At 44.4% G+C, this 26,120-nt stretch overlaps 1 protein-coding gene across 1 annotated transcript in view; it reads right to left on the bottom strand.

Moving 5' to 3' along the window:
• The window catches only part of AK5 (adenylate kinase 5), a 2,618,000-nt gene that overhangs the window by 252,093 nt on the left and 2,339,787 nt on the right, over positions 1-26,120 (bottom strand). Inside the window, exon 12 of the mRNA XM_086954134.1 lies at positions 10,903-11,019. Within this exon, the coding sequence (XP_086810260.1) occupies positions 10,903-11,019 (117 nt within the window). The remainder of the gene's footprint in view (positions 1-10,902; positions 11,020-26,120) is intronic.

The following is a 26,120-nucleotide window of genomic DNA, read 5'->3' as shown; positions in this document are numbered from 1 at the left end:
ACGAGGAAGAAGGAAGAAGAGAAAAACTGTAAAACAGTGACAAAAGAAGATGAAATAGAATCTGCAAGAGTGCGATAAAGTGGCAGGGAGTGTATGGTGGTAGACGAAATGACGTGGAATCAAGACTACACAGCCTTTGTGCTCAGAAGCCTGACATTATATAGCGCAGGAACGGAGTTAAACTTTAGGCCCTGGAACTTATTATTTTACAAACTAAGCACTTGGTGGCAGTGAGGAAAACATACATAGTGACACATTATGGAAGGCAAGTAACTGATGATAAGGAAATTTGGAGAATCTGGGGGGCTATTTCTTTTGGGAACGCTCCAAAATGTAACTCGTTTTTCTCAATTTTAACATTATAAGTGTGCATGCATAAAAATCCCGATAGGCATATTTCTGTTAGCTAAAATGCCACGCATGGCACAAAATGCTGCACAGGACAGGGATCGCCTGATAACCATAATTGTTTAAGTCTTACTGGGAACTTCAGTAAATATTTTGGCTGTGGGACAGCTATTTGCATAATACTTTTTTTTTTTTTACGAAGGACATTCAACCCGTATGCTTGGCGCAGTGTTATATTTTGCATTGTTTTCATTTATTATCAGGCCAATGTCTTTTTTTGCTTTGCATTGATATTATGCAGCATAATCAGGAGTGTTCATTTATAGAAAAACACTGAATGTTTGTTCTATTCACAAATGTAATTCTGTATGCAGAATATATTGACGAATATTTTCCAAAAGAATGGCATTTGTCTGCAGATTTTACTCCATTTATGGCAAGGTAGAAAACAATGCTATTTAATCACTTGCTTTGAGAAAGCAGCCACCTTTGTTCAAGCGTGTTCCTTTCAAGCTAAAGTATTTACTTCCTGCAATTTTGACACCAAGTATGGCTGTTAAATGCCAAAGGGGCTCCGGGATACAGTAAATCTAAAATGTTTGCTTTAAAATCTGACTTCAGTAAAGTCACACAGCAAATTGCTTCAAAGAACACTGTGTAAATTATTCAAGTATTGGTGCTTTAGAATATTACTGGAGGATGATACCAGTCAACACACAGCGACCAGTGGCTCATCGTGTTCAACTATAATCACAGTTCAAATAATTAAAATAATGGTTGCAATCAATATCAATCAAGCCACTATTCCATTGGTGATTTTTAGGTCTCGCCTGCCAACAGTAATGCATGTGCGCTGTCGCTTGGAAGGGGCATTGTTTATAATGAAGGGCTTGGAGTCCGCCTATTGCTTACCATTCACTGGCTTAATTGCCACTCTTGTTTGCTGCCTCCTAATTGGCCAGTGCCTGCCAGATGTCACTTCCTGTTTCTTCTCTGGAGCATGGATAAAGCACAGATTGATACCTCTGAATTAGTGTTTGTCTGCTGCTTGTGCTGTAATTAGGGTAATATTTCTTTTTTCCCTACCACCCACCCCTTCTCCTTGGTGCTTCTTCCTCTAACACGCCTAACCCCAAAATTAAACAAGAGAGCATGTGCCTTTTCTACTGTGTTTCATTTGGGAACACTAAACTTTTGTAGTAATTATCTTCACAACATTTAGAAATAAAATATCAATGTGGACAATGTGATAAATTTATTTTAGTTGGGTGTTTCACAGGAGACGATGAAGTCAGCTTTGGAGAACTACATCAACCGTATCCTTGCTTGTGCAGGCGGTTCTTCTTTTATGAGTTTTATGCTAGCCATGTGATGGATTAGCCTCATGGAAGTTGGTACCAAGCCGAGTTGACTACATAATACCTACTTTACTTTAAGGGGGTTTCACTTTTCTGGGCAGGGGTGCAGAGGGGATGGCTGGGCTTTAACCTAAATACAATCCTCAGGTGTTGCTCTTGCGTTGCGAGTACGAAATTACTTGACACCCCGGTTCTGTTTGCTTTGGTTCATAATCCTGAATTTGTATGCCAGCTTATACCTGACTTGTGCTGCCTTCACGGAGGGGCACCAACCTGTTGTGTTTTCAGGTTATTTACCAGCCCATTCCCCCCTCCTCACAGAAGGAACCAGGGCGAAAATGCCAGGTTAATGGCACAGGAGTTTATAAAGGTCCGCCAGAGTCCGTGTGAGAATCGCCTGTCAAGCAGTAAATGTCAGGTCATGATAGTGGGCTTCGGCTGCTTTGATCCACCCCACCCCATCCCTCAGTGCCACATGTTACCCAACTCACCAGATATGGTGGGGCATGTTATAATGATGACACGCTGCCTCTTATGTCAATTATGGTTAATCTTATCAAATGATACTTACGTCATAGTTTAATGTGTGACTGGCTGTGGGTTTTCACGCCAGGAAGTTGAAATAAAGGTTTGTATATCTCATGTGCTTTAACCCCTTGCATGCTGATGACGGCCCATATCCGTCATGCACTACGGCGCTGGTGTGCTGATGATGGCTGGGGGCAGTCATAAACCCGCCCACTTGCGATTTTGCCGCACAGGCGCAGAATTGCGGCAGCATGCAAGGGGTTAAATCTTGATAATACGTTTGTAAGAGAGCTCTCTCAGTTCTCAAGTTTTGTCTTACCTTTATGGTTCTTCTAAAGCACTACGTGCAGCAAAGACATAGTTCCTTTAAGGCACAAGGCTCATCCTCTCTCGAACGTTTTTGGTTTCTCAAAGTGAGCCCAATTTTGGTTTTAGGGATCCCTCGCAAAGAGCACAGTACCCTTTTGGGCATTGGGAGGAGGAATTCATTATAGCTAAAGGTCAAAGTATGCTTGTAAGTGTGGGCTGTTGCTGCCAGGTTCCCAGCAGATCTACTTACCGCCGCCTGGGGCTGGTGCCAGGGGATCCTCGCATGTGAGTTCACAGCTACTCCTAAAGCGGTTGATTGGCTGGGAATGGGTAGCTGTGCCCTGCTTCCACCACTGGCCTAAATGTTGATATTGCATCGCTTAACCTGCTCCGTTTACCTATCCAGGAAGACAGCTAACCCCTGGCAGTCTCCTGAACACTAGTGTTTGAACTCTCATCCAAGGAAGTCCCTGCTGTAGTTTTGTGTGCACTACACAATCCCAACCAAGTTTTTCAAATTATTTTGCCACAGGTGTAGTAGCACCCAAAAAACAAAATGTATTTTGATTCAATTTCAAATATCACGGACAACAAGGCAGAAACTAAAACATATACTTCGGCACAAGCTTCAGATATATATTCGTTAATCACAGATATTCGGACTTTCAGCACAAGAAGTGGTTCAGTCACTCAATCTTTACGACAACTAGAATTCATTTCTAGACGGGTATTACATCAAAAACTTCATGCATCAACGTTAATACAGTATCATAAAGTGCAAAGAATTCCACGAGGATTAAGGCTTTCAATTAAACCCATGCTTTACAAGTTCCAGTACAACAAACATTTTATGGACAAATGGTACTCTATATTAAATAAATGTTCATTGGACTTGATACTTCTACTGGTTGAAGAACTGGCTAAAACAATCAAAGAACTAGAAGAGGAAAAAGGTACATTTGTACATATTTCGATGCACATTCAGTTGTTTTTCTATGTACGTAGGAAATTTATCAAGGGTAAAAAAGTACAGCAGTGCATATTTCTAAACTTATGCAGTTTCATCTTGTAAGCATACCCATAGTACATTAATTGTTGCTTATTGTCCACAACATATGAATCACTGCTAAACATGTACGCGTTTCTTTCTTTTCATGAACAGCGACAAACATGTTGGTATCTTGTTGTTTGTTGTACCAACAAACTGAGTTTATACCGACAAACCTAAGAGCATATCTTCGGTTATTTGTTTTTTCCAGATCTCAGTATACAATTTAACTTGTTTCAAAATGGCGAACCACCACGTCTCGTTAGGATATAGTCCGTTTTCTATGTCCCCCATGATCTTGTCACATTCAATACGCGGCTTTTTCAATCAACATCCTTTTTTTGGAATTAGTCTAATATTCGTCATTAATGTCAGATCTCAGAGATTAAGCCTCAATTTAAGATAGAGAATTTCAAAGCGACGAATGCGTCACATAAACTTTCATAGTCTTTCGTTCTTGTTCACTTGTCCGCCCACCCCCGGTATTACTTAAGCTATTTCCGCAGTCCGTCTTCTACTTTTGGTCGCGTTTACATGAGGGCTTTGAACCGTTTGCGCCTTGAACCAGAATCCCGGACGACAGTCACCGCTTTTCATCATTTTGGCAAAGGTATATATTTCGCTCGAATTGTGGATCTAAAGATTAACACTTCGACTTCTTTCTTTAATATACATTCTTGTTTAACTTATTTACCCTTCAGGATTTGGTCTCTGGATATAAGTTAACCGCTATCTCAGAACCACTTCGCATTAGAACTCTCGGCTTCGTCGCAGCCGCAGTTAGACAAGGTATTGTGTTTTTAAGATTCGAATTGGCAGTAAAGACGTTGCTCTCAGATAGCACCAGACTTAATTAATAACTAGCACTCTTTTGCTTGTTTCGCAGTTACCTAATTCACTAACCGGTTTCTATATCGTGAGTCAGCCAACAGACAGAGTGTGCACTTCATTAAAGCAACGATAATTTAGGTATGATTTGTAATTATTTCCATTGTGGCTAAGAACTAAATTGTTAACAAAGCACTAGCAGAAGGCTCCATCCGCAATTCAGACCGATTTTTCTTACCCCAAAAAACTTTCCAACGTGGCTAAACTTATTTTGGCAACATGAGTTAATAGAAGGGTCTCCACTCGCAATTCAGAACGTTTTTTCTCCTTTTTCATCCTTACATAGTCTATTCAAGATTACCAGCACAAGGCTTTGTCGGCAGACTGCCACTTAAAGGTCAGCAGTTACAATCATCCATTCCAAAAACCAAGGTATGACACTTGGCACTCAGTACTATTTTCTCCATTTACCAGTAACATACACCAAAAGTAACTAAAGTTCAATTTTGATTCTTCACATTTTATGAGTGTTTAGCTGGTGTCTCAGAATATAGGCCGTCCAACCAGCGCTCTTTTGATTCTCTCTGGTAAGTGTTCATTTTGAGCGGTTTTCATTGGTGTTTTATTTCCACAATTGAAAGCATCTCTCTAATTTGCAGGTCCACTCTTATTTTTAATGTCTTTGTTAGACTTGCATATTCACCAATGAGTATATTTCCACCTTCATCTCTTAATTCAGTTTCTTAAATAGATGTGTTGTTTGCCTCAATTTTTAAACCAACATGTTCACTTAATGTTACTCTATGCATGACTTCATGTATTGTCTGGTTGCTGTAATCTCTCATGTCAAACAGTGTACAATTGAATGTGAATTAACTGTTAAAGTGTAATTAGTGCTGAAAGTCATTGTATCATAAGTTTATATATATCACAATATGTTTTTCAGTGTTCTGACGAAGGGATATATTTCCGAAATGCATTGGGACCGGATTATCTTTTCACCCTTTTTGAAGTTCTTTTATGTTTAAACAGCGAATTTAATGTCTAGAATAAGATAAACAAACATCATGTTTTCTTGTTGAATGTACACATAGAATGTATAAAATTATTTGATATGGTTTGTTTCAATTAAATACTTGAAATATAACATAAGGGTTTGTAAATTGTTCAGATTACTTAGGCAGATGGATTTTTGCCAAAAGTAGTGCGGGAAGGGCCTAGTGACGTCAGTCACCAGTTCATATTTACTCTTATCTCTGTGGAGGGTGGCTCCTCCTTCCCTCCCAGCACACCCTGAAAGACAAGGAAAAATACGGTGTAAAGCCTACATGAGATTAAGGAGTGCACTACACAACCCCAACCAAGTAGTTTCGTGCTGAACACATTCTAGTGCATCAGCAGACACTTGGTTAGTCAGCAACTCCCTCGTGGGAGTGTAACCACACACATACACCCCACACCATCGCGGCACAGGCATCACGAGTGACCTGACCCTGCTAATAAAAGGGCCCGGGTGCATGTGCTCGTGGCCTGTTACAGTACCCTAGTCAGTGTGTCTGTACAGTCATTCATCCAGCATGAGGGCCTAGCGCACAAGACACCACACCTGCCATATTTTCCGTTTTTCAAATGTCAGCATTTATAAAAAATTACTCTTGCCTTGCGAGTTCTATTTAGATCACAAATATTTTTGCCTGGTTGTAAGGAGCATGCAGTTGTGTGTGAGCCTTTGTAAAGATGTCCCGCCCAAATGAAACGTGTACCTCAGAGTGTTGTTATTGTTTGTTAGTAATCCTGCTCTGAAGTAGATCTTCTTACAGCAGTATGTACAGAAAGAATGGGTTGACATCTTCGCAAAAGTTGTTTTCAAAATGCTTCTTGTGTGCTGGGTAGGGGCAGGTGAAAACCTGTTGGTTACCTCACGTTTAAATACAGTGCAGAAGCCATATTAACAGCAATGTTTGAAAGTTTTTTTCACACAAAAAAAATAAGGCCCAGGTATTGAGCATTCACCATCAGCCAAACACCCAAAACAATTTACAAAGCCAATAGGTCTCGCATAGGGTAGACCTATTGGCTTTGGCAATGCTTGTTGTGACCTGAGGTTCTTAGTTGTATTAAGGTCATATATTTTTAAATCAACATCCAATTGGAGTGCAATAATACCCGAGACACCAGTAGCAAAATATCACCACTCATGAATACGGCCACAGTAGGTGGTACCAGAATATATCAGTTGAAACATCATCAAAACATTTTCTGACATAAACATTGTGTCCTGAATATAATTTACAAAAATAAAGCCCTATTAGAATTAGTGATAGAAAATACACATCTAATTGGACGATATTTTGTAAACGACATTTAGGACACAATATTTATGTCAAGCAATATTTTTATCTTCTGTATTCTGACATTCAACCACCCTGTAAAATCTGACTAACCCAGTACTTACAGAGTCTGGAGTCTGCTTAGTCGTAAAATTACTATTAGTAAAATGAAACTCGTAGTTTGTGAACACCCAAAAATACTAAACGTACACAAAAGTGTAAGTTTACCTAGGTGAGTCTGGCCTTTTGTAGGCTCTCATAGTGATCCCTATCAACCCTCTCTGTTTCAGCTATCAGGACTATCACATCTCATGATTATCCTTTGATAAAGACTATCCGATAAGCATGAGCTGTACTGGCTTCACCGAAAGTTGCGCTGACGGAGGGTCAGCGGTTTAGATGACACGGGCGGCTTTAAAAACAGGGCAGCGGCGCGGAGAATGTAAGGATAGCCATCACTTGCTTTTCATTGTGTGAGACATACCACATTTCACTTGTATTGCATTTTTAATTGTTTTAGTACTTGAGCTTGAATCTCGTGTTAGTTTTAAAAACATGATATTGTAACGTGCAACTGTTTTTGAATGTGAATTTGATTTTGCCTACATACTTTGTAATTGAGTTGGAGGGTGGGTGGGTGTGAGACTGCGACAGGGGAGTAGCGAAACTGGAAGTCACCAGAAGTAGCCCTGACGGAGGCTCAGCGGTCTAGATGCCAAACACGATTGGCTTTAAAAACGGGGCTGGGGTGCTGCTGCACAGCGGACACGCTCAGCGGGCGTGCCACTGGCGTGCCGAAGGCGCGCCAAAGGCACGCCCTTCTGCGCCTGAATGGGACCAGGGGCCAGGAACCCTGCTCTTTCCCTGCCAGAATCCAGTAGCCACCACCATTACTCGAGGGAGACGCTTTTTGAGTTAGCCAAGCCCCGCTCTTTACTAAGGTACCCCTAGGGGGCATGGAGGGCTCATTCTCATGCTTTAATTGTAAGTGGGGTAGCCAGGCAATGACAGAGCAGTACCCCAGAAAAGTTGACAGCCAGACTGGGCCTCAACTGAACTGTATTTACTTCAACTCAAGGTTGTTGCCCAAACACTGTCTGGAGATCTGGGATATTCTAGCTGACAAAAACCAGACCTAGCCTTTATGACAGAATCCTGGCTAGATGATAACAATTCCCCTGATATTGCTGCTGTCCTACCTGTTGGCTACAAACTGCTAAAACGGGATAGATTGTGACAGAAGGGAGGAGGAATAGCCATTCTTTTTAAATACTGTTTCACTTGTCTCCCAAGTCTGTGGCTTCACTAGGTGAACAAGAGATTTTAGCATGGCAAGTGTCCAGTGTTGATCGCAAAATACTTGGGGGAGCAGTAATCTATAACTGTTATATTTGATCTATGTCTCTTTTCCCTGGCTGGGATTTTCCTGTGGCTCACATGGTGTTTATAACAATAACCCCCTGGACATAAGCCTGAATTTAGTGCCAAGTTGTTGTCTCAACTATTCCGTACCTGCCTGAAACAGAAGTACTTTCTGGTAATAGGCAATTTTAATGTGCATTTCGAAAAAAATTGAATATTTCTGTGGTTAAATATCTGGAAAGCGACATGCAGATCCTGCAGTTAAAACAATGGATCAAATGCCCCACTCACATTGCCAGGCATACACTTAATCTACTATTTTCTAACATAGAATCTACTAATGTCTCTGGGATTACGCCTCTCTCCTGGACTGACCACTCTCTAATGTTCTTTTCCTTTACTCTGCCAGGTAAGATAACCAGTCCCATCATACCTTTAACACTAGTGAAAAGGGTGTGAAATCTTATCTCCCCATATATGTTTTCTTCCCACTTCTCTTTAAGTGATCCAAGTGATTTAAGGATACTCCCTGAACAGATAAAGGCGGACATTTTAAATTCAGAAATTATTTACGCATTGGATCAATGTGCCCCCAGGTTTGGAAGCAAACCAAATAGGAAAATGCCATCTGAAAAATGGTATTTGTCAGAACTCAGACTCTTAAAAAGAAAATGTAAATCACTGGAACACAAGTGGAGATTGTCTAAAGAGAACAGTGACAGACTATTATATAAAGTAGAGCTAAAGAGCTATCATAATGCCCTTAAATGGCCCAAGAAAACCTACGTTGGGAAACAAATAACAGCAATTCACCTAAAGAGCTATATAAAAAAGTGAAGGAACTTTGTAAACCAGCGAGTATGTCCTACACTCAGTCCCCCTCGGCAGACAACTGTAAGAAAATCAGCAATTTCCTTGTTGATAAAATCTCCGTAATCTACTCCTCATTTAAAACCAATACACCTTTAGATTATTCAGATTTGGAAACTGTGGCCCCCCACCCCGAAGTGCATTCTTACTTAAGTAACATTGTCCCCTTCTCAGAAGAGAAGGTAGCGAAAGCAATGACTGAAGTCAATTATGGATCCCTGTTTGACCCATGCCCACACTTTATCTTTTCTGGTCTTACATAGGTTTTATGCCCTTATGTAACCCAAATCTCTAATAAGTCCCTAGACTCAGCTGAGTTCCTGGATATTTGGAAGCAAGTAATTGTACCCCCATTGTTAAAAAAAAGCAGGTACTGAAGTCTGCAATCTTGCAAACTATCAACCAATCTCTCAGCCAGTGGTATTAGATAATATCAGAATACTGGTGGACCAGGGCAAAGCTGCCGCCCTGACCCTCCGGGACTTATCGGCAGCTTTCGATAACATATCTCATGACTTTCTGCTGAGCATTTTACATGAAAAGGGACTACACTCTAAAGTTCTCAATGGTTTAGCTCCTTTCTTTGTAAAAGAACTCAGAGTACAAATGGGCCCTTTCTCCTCTAACCCAACAACAACCAATTGTATGTCCCGCAAGGAGCCTCTTTGAGTGCAACCCTTTTCATTGCTCATGTCTCCCATGACACAAGGAGCAACTTGATAAACTGTCTCTCAGAATCTGCGACTTGGATAACAGTTCACTGTCTGAAGCTAATAGCCGAGAAGTCAGAGATCCTGCTTTATGGAGGAGCTCACTTAGTTTGAGATGCTACTTGGTGGCCCCAAACACTATGATCTGCCCTTGAGCCCAAATGGGTTGTAAAAAACGTGGGTATCCTTATTGACAATGCATTAACCATGCAAGATCAAGTCCGAGTTCTGTTTGGGAAATGCTTTGCTGTGCTAAAGCTATTAAGGAGACTTTTTATGGATTCCCTTGAACTGTAGGAAAAGCTTCACACAGGCTTTATCATCCAGCAAATTGGATTATGGGAATGCGCTCTATGTGGGCATGGCAGACTACTATTTTTCGTTTGCAGATGATCCAGAATGCAGCTGCAAAGCTGGTCTGTAATAAAAACAAATATAGCTCGGCATCAGAATGTTTGAAGGAGGTTCACTGACTGCTTATGTGCCAATATGCCAAGTCCAAGCTCCTGTGCTATGCACATAGAGCGCTGCACAAATGTGGCTCCAGAATCCAGCACAACAAAATCAAATTCCATGTTCCCACATGAAAACGGAGGTCTCACTATCACTTCATGGCTAAAACCAGATGCATTAACCTCATCCATGCTGCTGACGAGCTGAGCTCGTCATGAGGTGCAGTGGAGCTGCACTCATGATGAGCTGAGCTCGTCACGGCCGTTAGAACGTTCGCACGCGGGGGTAATTACCCCGCTGTGTTGAACGTTCCAAAAACGGGTGTGGTCGTGACGAGCTCAGCTCGTCATGAAAGCAGCTCCGCTGTGCCTCATGACGAGCTGAGCTCGTCACGCGTACAGCCGCGTGCCGCCCCCCCACCCCCTGCACAGCGGGGGGAAAACACCCCGCAGCGAAGGGGTTAAGAAAGACAGAACAGAGGGCCACTTCTTTTTTTATTTGGCGGCCACTCACTTAAATGAACTTCCTTTGGACCTTTGCCTTACTGATGACTATATGTTATTTAGGAAGAGGCTTAAAACACATCTATTTCCTAGGATGTAATGTGGATGTTCTGCAGTCTATTGCTTAGATTCTTCTGTTGATGTCTTTGGCATCGTATCATCTTGGTTCAGGTTATAGTTTTCCTAGCGCTGTGATATCCCTTTCGGATGATTGTTGCGCTTAACAAATACAAATACAAATACTGCTACTCTTACCTTCGTTTGAAACTCTTGTCCCTGCTTCAGATCGCGAGGAAACCCATCGATGAGGAATCTCCTTGTGCACCCCTGACTGGCAGCCATTGCTTCTTTCATCAGTTGCACAATAATTTCCTGCAGCAGACAAAGTAATGTCATTGTTAAAATGGCAGCGGATTCTGACAGTAGTTATTCCAGACGAGACTTTAATAAAGTACGATAGTTCTTCAAACTTGACCCAACTTTGACTCATAAGACCATTTACTTTTTGGAATAGTTTGTTTTTGAGCCATGAATTAAACAGTGATAGCCTGTACAGTAAAGCTAAACATGTCCTTTGAACAGAACATTACTCATGTGAAAATGTGTCTCACTTCCTATTAAAATTATGCCTGCTTCAGATTCTCACTTTCAGGCCTTGAATTGTATGTGGCTTGTACTCTTTCATTGATTACTTTAGATTTTTATGAGCTAACCCTTGGTTTAATTGTGCTCTTTATGTTTTCTACCGAATCTGAATAGGACCCACAAAGCAGCCATTTTGAGTGACCTAAAAACTGTTTTTTCAAAGTAAGTATATTTTGGCTTGTGAAATGAATGAACACTAGCCGTTTATAGAGTTTCTATTGAAGTATGTAAGTTTGACCATGTCAAATGACAGACTGATCATTAATACAGTTTGAAATATCTGCGGCAGGTTAACCGGGTGTTGTTATTTAATTTAACTAAAGTCTCCACGTTGTTGATGATGAGTTCCCCCAGAGACAAATTCATGAAACAAATGTCAAAGAACACAGTTATTAGAGTATGCATGATTAGGAATTCGTCCATTAAGTAAAAGATTTAATAAGTTACTTGAATTTTTAATAATTCACCCAATGTATGGCTAAATCATTGTTAAACATGTTACTGTTGATTTTTTGTCTTTTGTATGAGAGCATTTACAGTATTTTGTGCTATAGCGCTTGATTAAGGCATCATATAGGGAATCAATTACAGATTTGTACCTTTTTATTTCTGTACCTCTGAGTAAGTACATTTTGCAAAACATCAGTTGGCTGTTTCTTTTCTTCAGGACTGAGAGCGATTCCTATTCATGTTCCAGCATCATTTTCAACTGGATAATTAGTAGTACTACACTCCTTGGAACTAAGTTGATAGTAATTATTTTAAAGAGGCAGAGTTAATAAATGACTTTTGGATACTATAGAGAGCACCAATTTAGTGCTTAGAACGAAGAATCAAATAACTATTTTTAATTCTGAGAGTCTCTATCAAGCTTTTTTGAATTAGTGTAATGCATAAATACATCCTTGAAGGCATCACAGTGCTGATAGCATACTTAATGCAAACAGCACGGGTCAAGAGATTCCCCATTCAAACGCCCCTAGAGGCTTTACAAAAGCATGGGTGGTGTTCATTGACATTTCAGGGTCCCAGACTCTGGAACGCTCCAAGTACAGAAAAAAATACCTTGATTTTCAGAGGATAAACTAAAACCGAATTGTTCATCTTATCATTGACTCAGTGGTGCAGGGGTCTCCGACTTTTCTGTACTGAGAGCTCCTCATTTTTTTTTTTTTAACAGAGTTTTATATAGCGAAAACTTGACATAAGGTATCGGGTATCAGAGTGCTTTACACAAGCACCAGTTGTGTTACATGAAGACACATTAATTTTTGTTAGGCACGGGGAGATTAAGGCCCACATGCATCAAGGTATTTAGGAGTCGGAAACGGTGCGAATCGGTAAATTCGGCCGTTTGCGATTCCTAAATATCTTTTTTGGATGCATCAAACATTTTTTGGAAAATCGCTATTTTTAGCGAATTACAAAAATGCGATTGCTTTTAAGGAATCGCAAATTTGCGATTCCTTAAAAGCAATGCATGATTGCATTTTAAATTGCGAATTCGCAATTAGGGGGTGCAAATTACCACGAGGTTGAACCTCGTAGTAATTTGCGAAAAAGTTTAAAATGCTCAAAATTGCATTTCAAACACTGTAATGTTACAGACACACATGTCCTTAGGACATTTGTGTGTGAAACGTGCACTTAAAAATGCATTTCAGGGGTGCGGGGGGGGTCATTTGGACCCCCCCTGCACCCATGTAATGCATGAACATTTTGCGAATAGCAAATAGAAATTCGCAAAATGTCAATGCCTTCCCATTGATTCCTATGGGCCTTTTAGCCCATAGGAATCAATGGGAATTGCGAAATCTCAATTTAGAATTCGCATATGGCTGAGATACCCGCCACCCCCTCTCAACACAATCCCCAAGAATTGGGAAACCGGAAACAGTTTTTGAACTTTTGGAAGGCGGGAAGGGAGTTACCCTTCCCGGCCGTATTTATTAAAATATGAAACAAAATCAAAACATTAAAATAACAGTTTCATATTATGTACAATTTCATTTCCACATTACGATGTTTGGCTAACCTTAACAGATCTCTAATACAAAGGTTCTCCTAGCCGAACTAACATCCTACAAAACATTTGACTTGAAATTGTACATCCTAACGTTAAGGGCCAACGGCAAGGTCGTAACCGGTGTCAGATCCCTAAACCAGAAATACCACCCTCACTTGTGAGGGGAGCGACCGCACAGAGGCGTACCTCAAGTGCATCTACCAATTTCCCTTGGACTTGACGGGGGCCCCAATGAACTCCTCGACGCCATTTAACGGTCGTCCGAGGACTCGTGTGAGGTGTCTAAAAGGTAGCGTAAACCCCCTCCCGCACCCCACACAACTTACCCATCTGCCGTCGCAGATGTCCTGGCCCCGGGAAATTCCCCAGGAGGGCCCGTAGCCCCTCCTATCCAGGGAGGGGCCTTGACCACCTTTCCTTTCCTTCCGGCGGCCTATCCTTAGACGGGACCGCCTCCCCGTTGAGGGGCCAATGGCCACCTCCCCCGAGCGCTCCCATCCGTAATGGGTGACGCCCCCCCATAGGGATCTTCCAATTACTGCTCACCGATCATGACCTTACCGCCACAGGCCGGATAGTTGACCGGCTATCCGGACCCCCCACTCCTGCCTAAAGGTCATGTTTTAAACCCTTCAACCAAGCTATGAGGTCTCCTATGAGTAACTCATTCCCCACCCGGGACAAATGAACCCCGTCCCCCAAATACATACTGTCCCCTTTGATACAACCATGCGAAACAGAATGCAGTGTACTTGAACGAAACAATCTACTCACTTTGTTATTTATTTTCCTTACTGAATGATTCAGAGCAGAAACCGAAATAGCCCCCCGCCACACTTTCCGTGGGATCATATGGGACCATGCAATTGTGCACCCTGGAACTCTTCTTGCCAACCAACTTACTGTGGAAAGCATTGCCTCAAGAAGAAGTCGTCTACCAGAGGCCACCAAATCGTTGCCCCCAAGATGGACTATGATTATAGACGGCGGTGACCTTGTCCGCCCTAATAAACCCTCGAAAAAGGATTGAAACTGGTCAATACAGAGCCCGCCCTTTCCGTAGAAGGACACCCTGTACCCGTATTCCCCAGCCACGTGAATCATATCACCTGCATTGAATACGTCCGCGGCACGCCTCACGTATGAGTGGCCCACGACCCACACCTCCTTTTTCGCAGTCGGTGATTTCTGACCGCTGGTCCCCAGGTGTCGGGTCGACTGCACAGTCCGCCCCGCTTCGTAAGCTTGCGCAACTAAAAACCAAACAAAAACAAGAAGCGTGAGTATATCATTACAGCTTCACAACATGTGCAACCGCACATACCTTTTATAACAGTTCGAGGACCAACGCCCCACACGTTTTACTTCCTCTACACTCAGACCCTTGGCTGTAGCCTCCGTAGCAGCCCCTATCCGAAAGGAATGGGTCCCGAACTCGCCGGGGTTCAAGCCCGCGGCCGAAATCGACATCGCAAGCACCCTCTGGAACTGAAACCTCGTCAGTGGGGTGGCGTCAGCGTGTCGCAACAAGGTCCCCCCCCATGCTGCCACCCTCTGCGCTAAATATTGCTCTACGCACACCACAGGGCACATGGAAGAACCGGGGATCCTCTGAATGATTACGCAGTCCCCGATTGCACCCTGATCGGATTTGGACCTAACAAACGAGACCGTCATCGTCTCCCCCCTGACCTGAATGTGCTCCCGGCACAGTCCCCCCATCGTATCCCGCTTGTTCTTCGCCACTAATTCGCTTACCCGCATAGCCCCATGGAATGCTAGTGCAAATGCGGCTCGGAACAACACTGCTTCGTACTGGGATGAACACGTTGCCGGGAGTACGGACCATAACAGGGTCAGCCTATCCAGACCTATCGGGTGCCTCTCATCTACTCTGCGACCCTCAAGGCGTTGCCACCCACGTAGCGCTTTCTGCACAACGAAAGACGCTGTCGGGTCCTGGATCCCATGAGCCTTTGCCATAAAGGAAATGGCGGCCGGATGCCTCTGGGCCGTAGCTACTGATTTGCCTGCCTGATGTAAGGAGAGCAGAAATTTCACTACAGACTCTTCCTGACCCCAAAGTTCCCCCCTAGCAGTACCCAAAAAGGCCCAATAGGAACGGAACGCCCCTTCATATGCCTTCCTCGTACTTGGTGCTAAACTCTCTCCCACGAGGTTTTGTAGTTCGGGGCACCGAGAGACCAGAGAGCTTCGGGAAAGGGTGCCGCCACCGGGTCCGCTGTGGGCAGAAAACCCCAGAAGGCCTGCATACGGAAACGAGAAAGCGCATCAGCCGCTTGGTTCATCACCCCCGGCACATGTCTTGCCCTAAACAGTACATTCAGTTGCATGCATAACAACACAATTTCCTTGAGCAGTCTCAGAATCAATTTGCATCGTGCTGCCTGACTATTGATACGCTCAACCACGGTCATGTTATCAGACCAGAACACCACAGAGTGATCACGGAACCCCTCGGGCCAAGTTTTCAGTGCCACCAAAATAGGGAAAAGTCCGAGAAAAGCAATGTTACTTGTCAACCCGCACTCGTGCCACCATGACGGCCATTTTTGAGCCGACCATTGTGCACCAAATATGGCACCAAAACCTATACTCCCCGCCGAATCTGTCCACAGCCCCAGCTCCTCGGAGGACACTGCCGGCCTGTTCCAGACAACTCGACCATTGAAATCCGCCAGGAATGCCAACCAAATGCGCATGTCCTGGCGAACCTCTGCCGAGAGCCTCGTGCGATGATGGCCTTCCTTCAGGCCGACCATGGCTTGTGCAATCGAGCGGGAAAAGGGGCGCGCCATTGGCATCACTCTCAGGGCAAAATTCAACTGACCCACCACCTGTTGCAATTGATGCAGGTGTACTTTTGTTGCACAAATACATGTCTCAAGGGATAACCTGAATTTTAACACTTTTTCCTTGGGTAATCGAAAACAACCTTCTACCGAGTCGAGCTCGATCCCCAGAAACTCGAGCAAGGTCGAGGGACCCACAGTCTTACCTGGTGCCAATGGCACACCGAATTGATTCATTAAGACACGAAATTCATGTAAAGCCTGCCCACACTCAGGATCCCCGGCTGCCCCCAAAAACAGAAAGTCATCGAGATAGTGCATAACATGTTGAAAACCTGTCTTCCTTGTGAATACCCATTGCAGAAAACAACTGAACTTCTCGAAATAGGCACAGGAAATCGAGCACCCCATTGGCATACATCTATCCATGTAATAGCGACCCTGAAACTGAAAACCAAGGAGACGCTGATCGTCTGGGTGTACCGGGAGCAACCGGAACGCTGACTCGATGTCCGATTTTGCCATCAGCGTCCCGGGCCCCAGGCGATTCAACATGGCAACGGCCTCATCGAAAGATGCGTACCGCACCGAACACACTTCCGGGTCTATCGCGTCATTCACGGAAAGACCACGTGGGGCTGATAAGTTATGTATCAGCCGAAACTCACCCGGGTCCTTCTTGGGGACCACCCCTAGAGGGGAACAAACAAAGTTAGCAACCGGTGGCAAATCGAATGGACCGGCGACGCGACCTCGAGTCACCTCTTTCCCAATCTTTACCTGTACCACCGCCGTGTGCTGCAAGACCGACAGTTGATTCTTACAATTTGCTACACCCTGAAAATCCCCCACTGGGATGCGGAAACCATATGAAAACCCGTTTCGTAACACCCCAGCGGAAGCATGATCCGGGTATTCGTTGAGCCAAGGAATCATTGCCATGGTATCAATCGGGGTAGGTAAAGGCGCCCCTCGGACTATATCAGACCTGTTTGGCGCCTCCCTTACCACCGTTATCACCCGTTTTGGCTCTGCACATGGACTCAGGATGGGATGGCTGCCCACACCCCCCACACTCATGTCTGAATTTGCATGACCCCTGGGGCCTCGTACATTTCCCTCTGTTAAAATTCCAACAGATCCCCCTTTTACCTGTGTTGCCACTCGGCTTCGAGTGGTACTCGTTACCTGCACCCGTCCGAAAGGGTGTCCCAGAGTTCTGGCGGGAAGATTCCCCCCCGCTACTCCCTAACAATGGTACCTTCAACATTCCTGTACTCTCCATTTTTTGCCATGACACGGAGTCGTAACAATCCCAAGTCAAAAATGGGTCGTGTTCCTTAGCTTTTCTAAAAAGATTGTAATAGCAGAACCACTGATTGCCCCCATATGCTACGGAATACTCCATGATACGTGATTGATAAATTGGCAACTCGGTCAACAACTCGGGCCTGCGCTCGCCCATGATGGAGGTAAAAATGCCCCACGCTCTGCCCCAAGTACCAATGTTTTCGTCAACCTTAAAGGCGGCCATTTTTGCGCGCCAAACACTCGGATGCATGAGCTCCTTTTGGCTCTTTACATGCTCCATCTCGTAATGATCGGTAAGCAAAGAAAAAATGTTCATATACTTATTCGCCCAAATCTTTTCCTTAACTTCCAGTGGAACATGCTGAGCCACCTTTTCCCTTCGTGAAGGTACAGACCCCTCCCCCGCAATCGGCAATGGTCGCTTACCTGAACCAGACGCTGCATCTGCCACCGAACCTGGGCCTGATGCGTTAACAGAAGATGGTGCCTTCGCAGCCTCCCTAGATTCCCGCAGTTGCCTCATTACTGCGCGGGCGTCGTCAGCCGTGGTGCCCTCGCTATCTTTTCCCAACCACGCTGCCAATTGTGCCGCTAACTCGGGAGGCATATCCTCCCCGTTCACGGGGGTGACCACCACGGTGATCGGATTCCCTCCTTTCGGCACCGGGGTTGGCTCCTCAAGTGGGGTATCGGGAACCGGGGTTTCCCCCCCGAGTGCCCCCCTTCTGGACCTCTTGCCTCTCCCACCGGGGACTGCTCCCGGCAAAGGCCGTTTCGGTCCTCCCTCCCCGTCCTTAGCCGCCATCTGCTTCTTCAAATCGGCTATCTCCTTCATGAGCATGCGGAGCATCTGATCGGTACTGACCCGCTTCCCGACTTTCTTGGGCATTCTCAGACGGAATATCTGTAAGACAAAAAGAAAGATTACAATGCTCAAAATTGGCTCTTCGTTCCGTCTCGAGCTCACGTGCAGCGGGGAGGTGCAGCTTCAGAGCACAGGAACAAGAGGATGCTTTCTTGGCTTCTTGCTCCTTTTATCCGTCTTCAGGGCGGGCGTAAACCCGCCCCCGCCTGCCTCCGAGGGCGTGGCCGGCCGCGTCAGTGTCTAGGACAACCAACTCTAGGGCGGGAAAAAGGCGCGCCCCGGCTACGCCGCTTCGGGCATACCAGCCGAGACTCGCCTCCCGCCCAAGATGGCTTCCCGGGGGGATCGTGGTACTCCACCATACGTTCGGGGGGACCGAATGGTCGCCCCTTTCCATAATCCTTGCGATTCAGTAAAAATTGCGATTTTCACCGAATCGCAAAAATTATGCGAATAAATTAATGCTTCCCATTTTGCGATTCCTTATTTGCGATTCCCTATTTTTCGCAAATAAGGAATCGCAAAATGTCCCGATGATGCATGTGGCCCTAAGTGATTTGCCCAGACTCACAGGATGTTGCTCGTCCTTTTAGAGACTCGAACCCGGTTCCCCAGATTTGATGTTTACCGCCCTAGCTGTTCGGCCATCAACTCTCCCATAATGGGATAATCATGTGTTCAATGAATCGCATTGAGTGCTACTTATATTAATAGTGCTGTATAATTCTATGTGCAGTACTTCACAATACTTATAAATAAATAAATGTTCAAGGCATGCACATATAAAACTGTAAGCAGGATCTTGCCCATTTCTTCAAATGTGTGGAGGGCCAAGAATGTGAGTAGGAAGGAGTGTTTTCTAGGAAATCTTGCCATCTGGACCACTGAAAACTTCAAGAAGTCTGTTTCAAGAGGGCCCAAAACTGTTTTCCTAAATCCGTGCTGAGTTATTTCTTGTCTAGTGCTGAACTGTGTGATAAAATACCCACCCCTGTCCTTTTGGATGTATCACCTACAGTTTCTGGAATCTGGAAAAAGATGGAGGTGGATTGTAAAACACCTAAACAAACTGGTGGACCAACTCTGGACAGGGTAGATATCACCCATTGTGCTAAAAACGTTTAAGGGTATTGATATGGCACTCAAGATTGGCTGTGCACTCTATGGAACTGTTTATTGTTGCAGTATGGTTCCTATGCTCCTTCTTCTACCTGAGTGTGCTTTAAATTCAGTATATGATTGTTAAACCTTATTCAGTGTTCTTGAATGAGTAGCACTATTCTTTTTTCTTTTTAAACTTTATTAAATAATAAGACATTACAATACCAAAATTAATCAAAAAACCAATTTGACGAGACAAAATATACATCAATCATGCCAGAAAGCGTGGGAAATAAAACAACAATCCAATATGAAAACATTCAAAAAAGGGGAAAAGAAGGGGGTATGGGGAGAGGGGGTTCCTAGGTCCAGGGTCTTGTGTTTTTTATTCTGTCCGGCATGTTACATGGTATAGTAAAGTACGGTCTTTAAGGTAGTTGCGTTATGCCGTGGTTAGTAATGGAGGGGGGAGCTGCGCCTCACGTTTAATCGGGGTCATGGTTTACTCTGGTCCTCTCACCCCCAGGGTACCCAGCGAGTTATGAGCCTGGGTCTGTGAGGCAGCAGAGGTTTGTTGCAGGTGCTTACAGAAGACACACCATATATCTTGAGGTAGGGGGTTGGAGTGTGGCGTAGATCTCAGATTACAAGCTACAATGAGTCATACTGTGCGTCCAAGCCATTTTAGTGGGCTTAGTTTTGGCCCCCAGTGCACGGCTATCTCTGTCTTAGCAAGCATTAGGACAATAGCTACTAACCTCCGGTAACAAAGCTTAATTCGGTGCTCCAGTCCTAGTAGTGCCGGTTGTGGGGAAGGGAGAAGGGGAGAATCTATTATTTCCTCTATAGTTTGGAAAATTGCTGTCCAATATGGCTGTATTTGAGGACAGGACCAGGTCATGTAATTGAGTAGCACTTGTCTGAGTGTTTCCTATTACATGAGCTGCTCTTTCTTGGTTGCTCTGGATTTTGCATTCACCTTATCTGGTTCTTGATACGATTTGTTTGTACTATATTCTCTGTGAGTGTCTTTGTTCCAATTTAATTAATTAATTAATTGTGGGTTTCTAACGCGCTAGAATCGACTCCAGAAGGAATATCTCTGCGCAATAGACCGCTGGGGAACCCGTCCTGGCTTTCCCTGTGAGATGGTCCCTACTGGGTATCTCCAAGGTGAAACCAGGCATCCCCGGCATATGTGGGGGGCCGTTGTGGAGATGACACACGCTAATGCCCAGAGTTGCCGAGTGTGATCCCTGGTTAAAGTAGGCACCGAGGTGAGAATTATCGAGTCCGCTGACCCTGGTCCACGACCCTGCCGCGTCGGGAATTGAACCCTGGTCCCGGGCCACCCTCTGCTCTCGGGTCTGCCGCCTCTAACCAGTGAGCCACACCACTCCACATTTCATTCTATTCTCAACACTTTATTCTTCACTTGGGCTCCTCAATGCAAAGAGGTGAGGTAAATTCGCCCATTCAGTCACTCATGAGGATGGGAATCTTTTGAACCAAGCAGTCCTCTCGACTTGTTTATCTTTTACACTTTATATCAGGTTAACTAACCCTCCCTGGAGCACTCATACCCAGATAGGGTATAGAGAGTGACATATATTGGGAAACTGTAGTCCTAAAACAAGAGATTATTCAGGATTGTCTAACCTTTGATCAGGTACACAAGGTTCCCTGGATCCAATATGTTATAAAATACATTAACAGTGTTGTGACTGCAATCCCTGTATAGGGACCCAGTTAATTATCTAAAGATTTCTAGAGTCGAAATAAAAAATCTCTTCCGAACAAAAAGGTGGTATTATAGGCACAAATGTAATTGTAATATGGTAATATTGTACGCAGGGTTGCCTTCCATTTCTTTCGATGCAAATTTGTACTTAGCGTTGGTCACTAATATGCAACATCGTTTTATATTGGTGATATTCCAGTTAAATCTTATACTGTGTATAATGATCTATGCTACGGGAACCAATTCACCAAACGAATTGTCAGTTTGTTCTTGTGATGGAACCTTCCCACAACCCAATTTACCCTTTATTTTCTTTTGTAAATTTTATTTGTCACACCGCAAAAAGTTCATTTTTCCTCTCATGCGTAAATACAAATTTACACAATGTCACCCTGCTCCGTATTTTTAACAAATGTTGTCTGACCACCTTGTGTGCCATAACTTTGCATTGTACCTCTGTTTGTCAATAACGACAAGGAGATTAAAAGATGCTTAATGATATCACGCATTGATCTAATTGATCATATATTTTAAGCTTTTTATGCTATTTTATATAGAACCATGTATTTTATATTATGAATTTGGATTATTTTGAAGGTCTTTAACGAACGGTTTTGACTCTTAATCAGCTGCGCTTTTATTTCTTTTGTGCATACATTTTTTTAGGTAAATTACGATTAGATATGTTTTGTAAAATATAATCAGATGCCATGATATTTTGGGAGAATGCACTTTATGATGCACTGTACTTTTATGATCTTATCTTTAGATCGAATAAAGTTATTTAACTGTGCAGAACTGCCAACAAGTACAAGATTCAGGTTTCTATGCATTTGTTTGTGCATGCATTGGAGTTACCCAGCAGCAAGGTTCTCAGAAAGATCAACATAAATTCGGTTACAAGTCACAGAAGAGTGTTTGAAAATGACTATCATAATGATGGAGGGATTGTTTTGCTTACAGAAAAGGTGTGTGCCAATATCCATAATGAGTTTAACTTTTATCACTAAGCTTGTTGGAACAAGTACTCATGGCTATTAGACAAGCCCAATATTGTGAAATACAAGGCACATTTTACAAATGTATTAACTAATTGAAATAAAAGGATATAATTATAGAGGACAGTGCAATAGTACGTAAATAAAGACATATGGTCTTATTTACATTGGGGCAGGCAGCTCACCAGTTCAATAGAAACTCTGGCGGCTGCTGCCCCGGCTAGAGGATCAACCCACCAAATGTAGATATCCTTATCTGCATGACAGGGCTCTGTGTGCCTTCACTGCATCTGATGGTGAACTTTGTTTGTTGCACTTTGTAAGAAAATGGGATCTGCTTCTTATGGCTACCCCTTCTTTTTGCTTGATGTGATGCCATTTTTGACTAGTCTGACTGGGATCCTGCTAATCAGGACCCAGGTCTATCTGCTCTCTCCCTAAACTATTGTGTTATGTACTTAGGTACACTCCAGATTGGATATTGGGGCACCCTTGCCAGTCCCTAAAATATGGTACCCATGTACCCAGGGTATAAGTACCCCAGAGGCTCCCATGTGCTGAAGCGTGTATTATGCCATCCATGAGAGGCCATGCAAAATGAAACTACAGGCCTGCCATTGCAGCCTGTGTAAGTTGACGCATGCACCACTTACTTGAGATATAGGTTTACTATATATAAGGGTCACTGCACTTAAAAACTATAAGTCACCCCTATAGTAGGCCTTTACAATCCTGAGGGCAGCATGCTTGGTTCTAAGTGAGATGGTGCCCTTGCAGGTGCAGGACACCCCTGCAGTCTAGGAAGTCCATTCTCTAGGTGGTTGTCAGTGAAGCAGCCATATACTATATATATAGAGGGGCATTACGCAACCGTGTGATGACCAACTCTAAAACAGCTGAAACAAACCCTATTGTGTTTGGGGTCAAACATGTTGGAATCATACCCCCAAACCGGCAACCGGTGTGGGAGGTATGATTCCACCCTTCAGAAGGGTCCTTCATAGGGCTCCTGGTGTTCCCTGTACAAGCCTTCTCATCCCGGGCAGCACAAAATGGTTGCTGCCGACCAGAGACACATTTCTGCCCTCCTGCTGCTCAGCCAAGCTTGGGCAGAGGAAGGCAGGAAAATAGGCATCCTGTCACGGGGAGGTGTGACCACCTCCCAGACAGGATTTGGTGTATTAAGGCTGGGTAGGTGCGCTTGAGGGGCTCATTTGGGGTCCCTAGGCATAGTCCAGTTCAAACCTGGGTCCTGGGAGCTGTTGGCTCCCGCTCTGGCGCAAAACTGGACAAAGGACATGGGAGTAACCTCCCCACTGTCCAGACCCTCCTCTGGGAGGGTCCCCTGAATCTTTCCAACACTCCCCCGTAGATACTTAAGGGCTTACCTGGCTGTAGGACCCTAGATTCGTCGCGGATAAGATTCAGAACTGAAAACACTGCACTTCGGCCGTCTGGGCACTCTGGACTTCACTGGACTTCATCTGGGCCTGACTTTGTCTCCCCCTCAAATCTGCTGCAGCGACTGTGCCTGTGCACCATACAGGATTCATGTAGGGCCTGTGGCGCATCCAAGACACCTGAAGATAATCACCCTTGCAGTGATGGAGTCACTCTCCTGAATTCGCAGGCACCACAACACTGCAGACCGGTCTGCTGATCCCGAGCTCCTATGGGCTCCGAAAGTCTCAGCCAATACCAGAACCCCTGTACACCGCTTACTTTTGTAAGTGCTTGTTGGCAATTCTGCAACAAGTGCATTGGGCTCTGTGTAGCCCCAATCGTTGGCAACTTCTCCTATAAAAATCTTCAACCACTTCGCACCAAGTGCTCCGTGGTCTGCTGTTTTGTGAAGCTGCTCGAGGCCCTCTCGCCACTCCTGTGCATCCGGCCTGTGGGTCCAATTGAGGCTCACCTTTGATTTTCTTTGGGTCCCCTGCCTGCCCTGACTCCCCTGTGTGGTGAGTCTCCTGGACCTTGCTGGTCCAAACTGTACACTCCCTTGACCTTCTGCATGGGTTTCTTTGCCAAGGCTTGTTAGTGCCCCCGCCAGACAATGACCCCTTAGCACTCGACATCCTTTGTGGGACAGCTTGTATATGGCTCCTGGTTGTCCTTGTTGTTGCATTGTCCCCGCAGCTTCAGAGTCAAGGACTCCGTCAACTAGCCTGAAGCACTCAACATCGGTGGGCGTTCGTCTACCGAGCCCCTGGTCACTCTCAAGTGACCCAGACTCTGTCCCCTCGGCTTTCAAGTACTGTTAGACAAGAATCCACATTTGGATTACAACAGACACTTTCTCCACTTCCAGCAGCTGCCCTGTCTCAAAGTCCTTAATTGGGATCGACATCGGTTTCCAACACCTCTTTCGACCTATGCACCTGGCTCCCCTGGGGTAGGTAACTCGGGTACTTCGGTATGCACAGGTGGGGAGGCTCTCCAACCTTCTGTCTTTCATGGGGTTTCTTCGAAGTCCACTGGGAATCTTTATAATTCCAACCAAGACTTTCGCATAGACCTGTACTAAGCATGCAGTCGTCACACTGCACACGCACTCCGGGGGTCCATATCTACTCACCTTGGGTGGTTCCTTGGGGTCCCACCAATTCTACGTCCTCTCGACATAGTCCTGATTCGAGTTGTGGTTCTCATACCACTTTTTTAGTATATGGTTTTGTCCCCCCCGGGACCCACTGTGTATTAGTGCTATTTACTGTATTTTCTCTGCTATAGTATTGTGTGCTTTCTATATATGTCGACGTGGGAGATACTGGAACATACTAGAGAGTATTATATAATAAATACATATTTTTATAAATAACGTGTGTGGTTCTCTTTCATTTAATCTACATTATAAGATTGCATTCTGGTAAAACAAGCTGCTTTACACTCCTTGAAAACTAAGCCTAAAGGATGCTCTCCACAGCTACCACTTGGATAGCTTTCTAAGGTTGTCTGAGACCTCTTAAATCACCATAAGGGTTGTCTGGACTGGTGCAAGGTGCCCACTTACATTAGTGACCATTTAAAACAAGCATTTACAATGCAATGGTCTCGGCAATATTAAAGGTAGAGCTATTGGCATTGCTCATGACATTTTTTTTGGGGTGTTTTAAAAAAAAAATCATAAATAAATGGCATTGTCATTTACATTGCCGATAGCGTAATCGTTAAATAAATGGCCTTGTCATTTACAATGCCAATAGCTTAATCGCTCGCAAATGCATGACCTATTGCATTTTACACCCACACAGAGCCACACACACAAAGCCACCCACACACACATAGTCACCCACACAATCTGCATTCTGAATCTGCACTCTGCACTCTGAATCTGCACTCTGAATCTGCACTCTGAATCTGCACTCTGAATCTGCACTCTGAATCTGCACTCTGAATCTGCACTCTGAATCTGCACTCTGAATCTGCACTCTGCACCTGCACTCTGAATCTGGAATCTGCACTCTGAATCTGGAATCTGCACTCTGAATCTGGAATCTGCACTCTGAATCTGGAATCTGCACTCTGCACTCTGAAGCTGCACTCTGAATCTGCACTCTGAATCTGCACTCTGAATCTGGAATCTGCACTCTGAATCTGGAATCTGCACTCTGAATCTGGAATCTGCACTCTGCACTCTGAATCTGGAATCTGCACTCGGAATCTGGAATCTGCACTCGGAATCTGGAATCTGCACTCGGAATCTGGAATCTGCACTCTGCACTCTGAATCTGCACTCTGAATCTGCACTCTGAATCTGCACTCTGAATCTGGAATCTGGAATCTGCACTCTGAATCTGGAATCTGCACTCTGAATCTGGAATCTGCACTCTGCACTCGGAATCTGGAATCTGCACTCGGAATCTGGAATCTGCACTCGGAATCTGGAATCTGCACTCGGAATCTGGAATCTGCACTCGGAATCTGGAATCTGCACTCTGCACTCTGAATCTGCACTCTGAATCTGCACTCT

This window comes from Lissotriton vulgaris, chromosome 1_1 (assembly GCF_964263255.1).
Source record: "Lissotriton vulgaris chromosome 1_1, aLisVul1.2, whole genome shotgun sequence".
Lineage (NCBI taxonomy): Eukaryota > Metazoa > Chordata > Amphibia > Caudata > Salamandridae > Lissotriton > Lissotriton vulgaris.
Note: the sequence above shows the minus strand (reverse complement) of the source record. Positions and strands in the feature narration are given on the sequence as shown.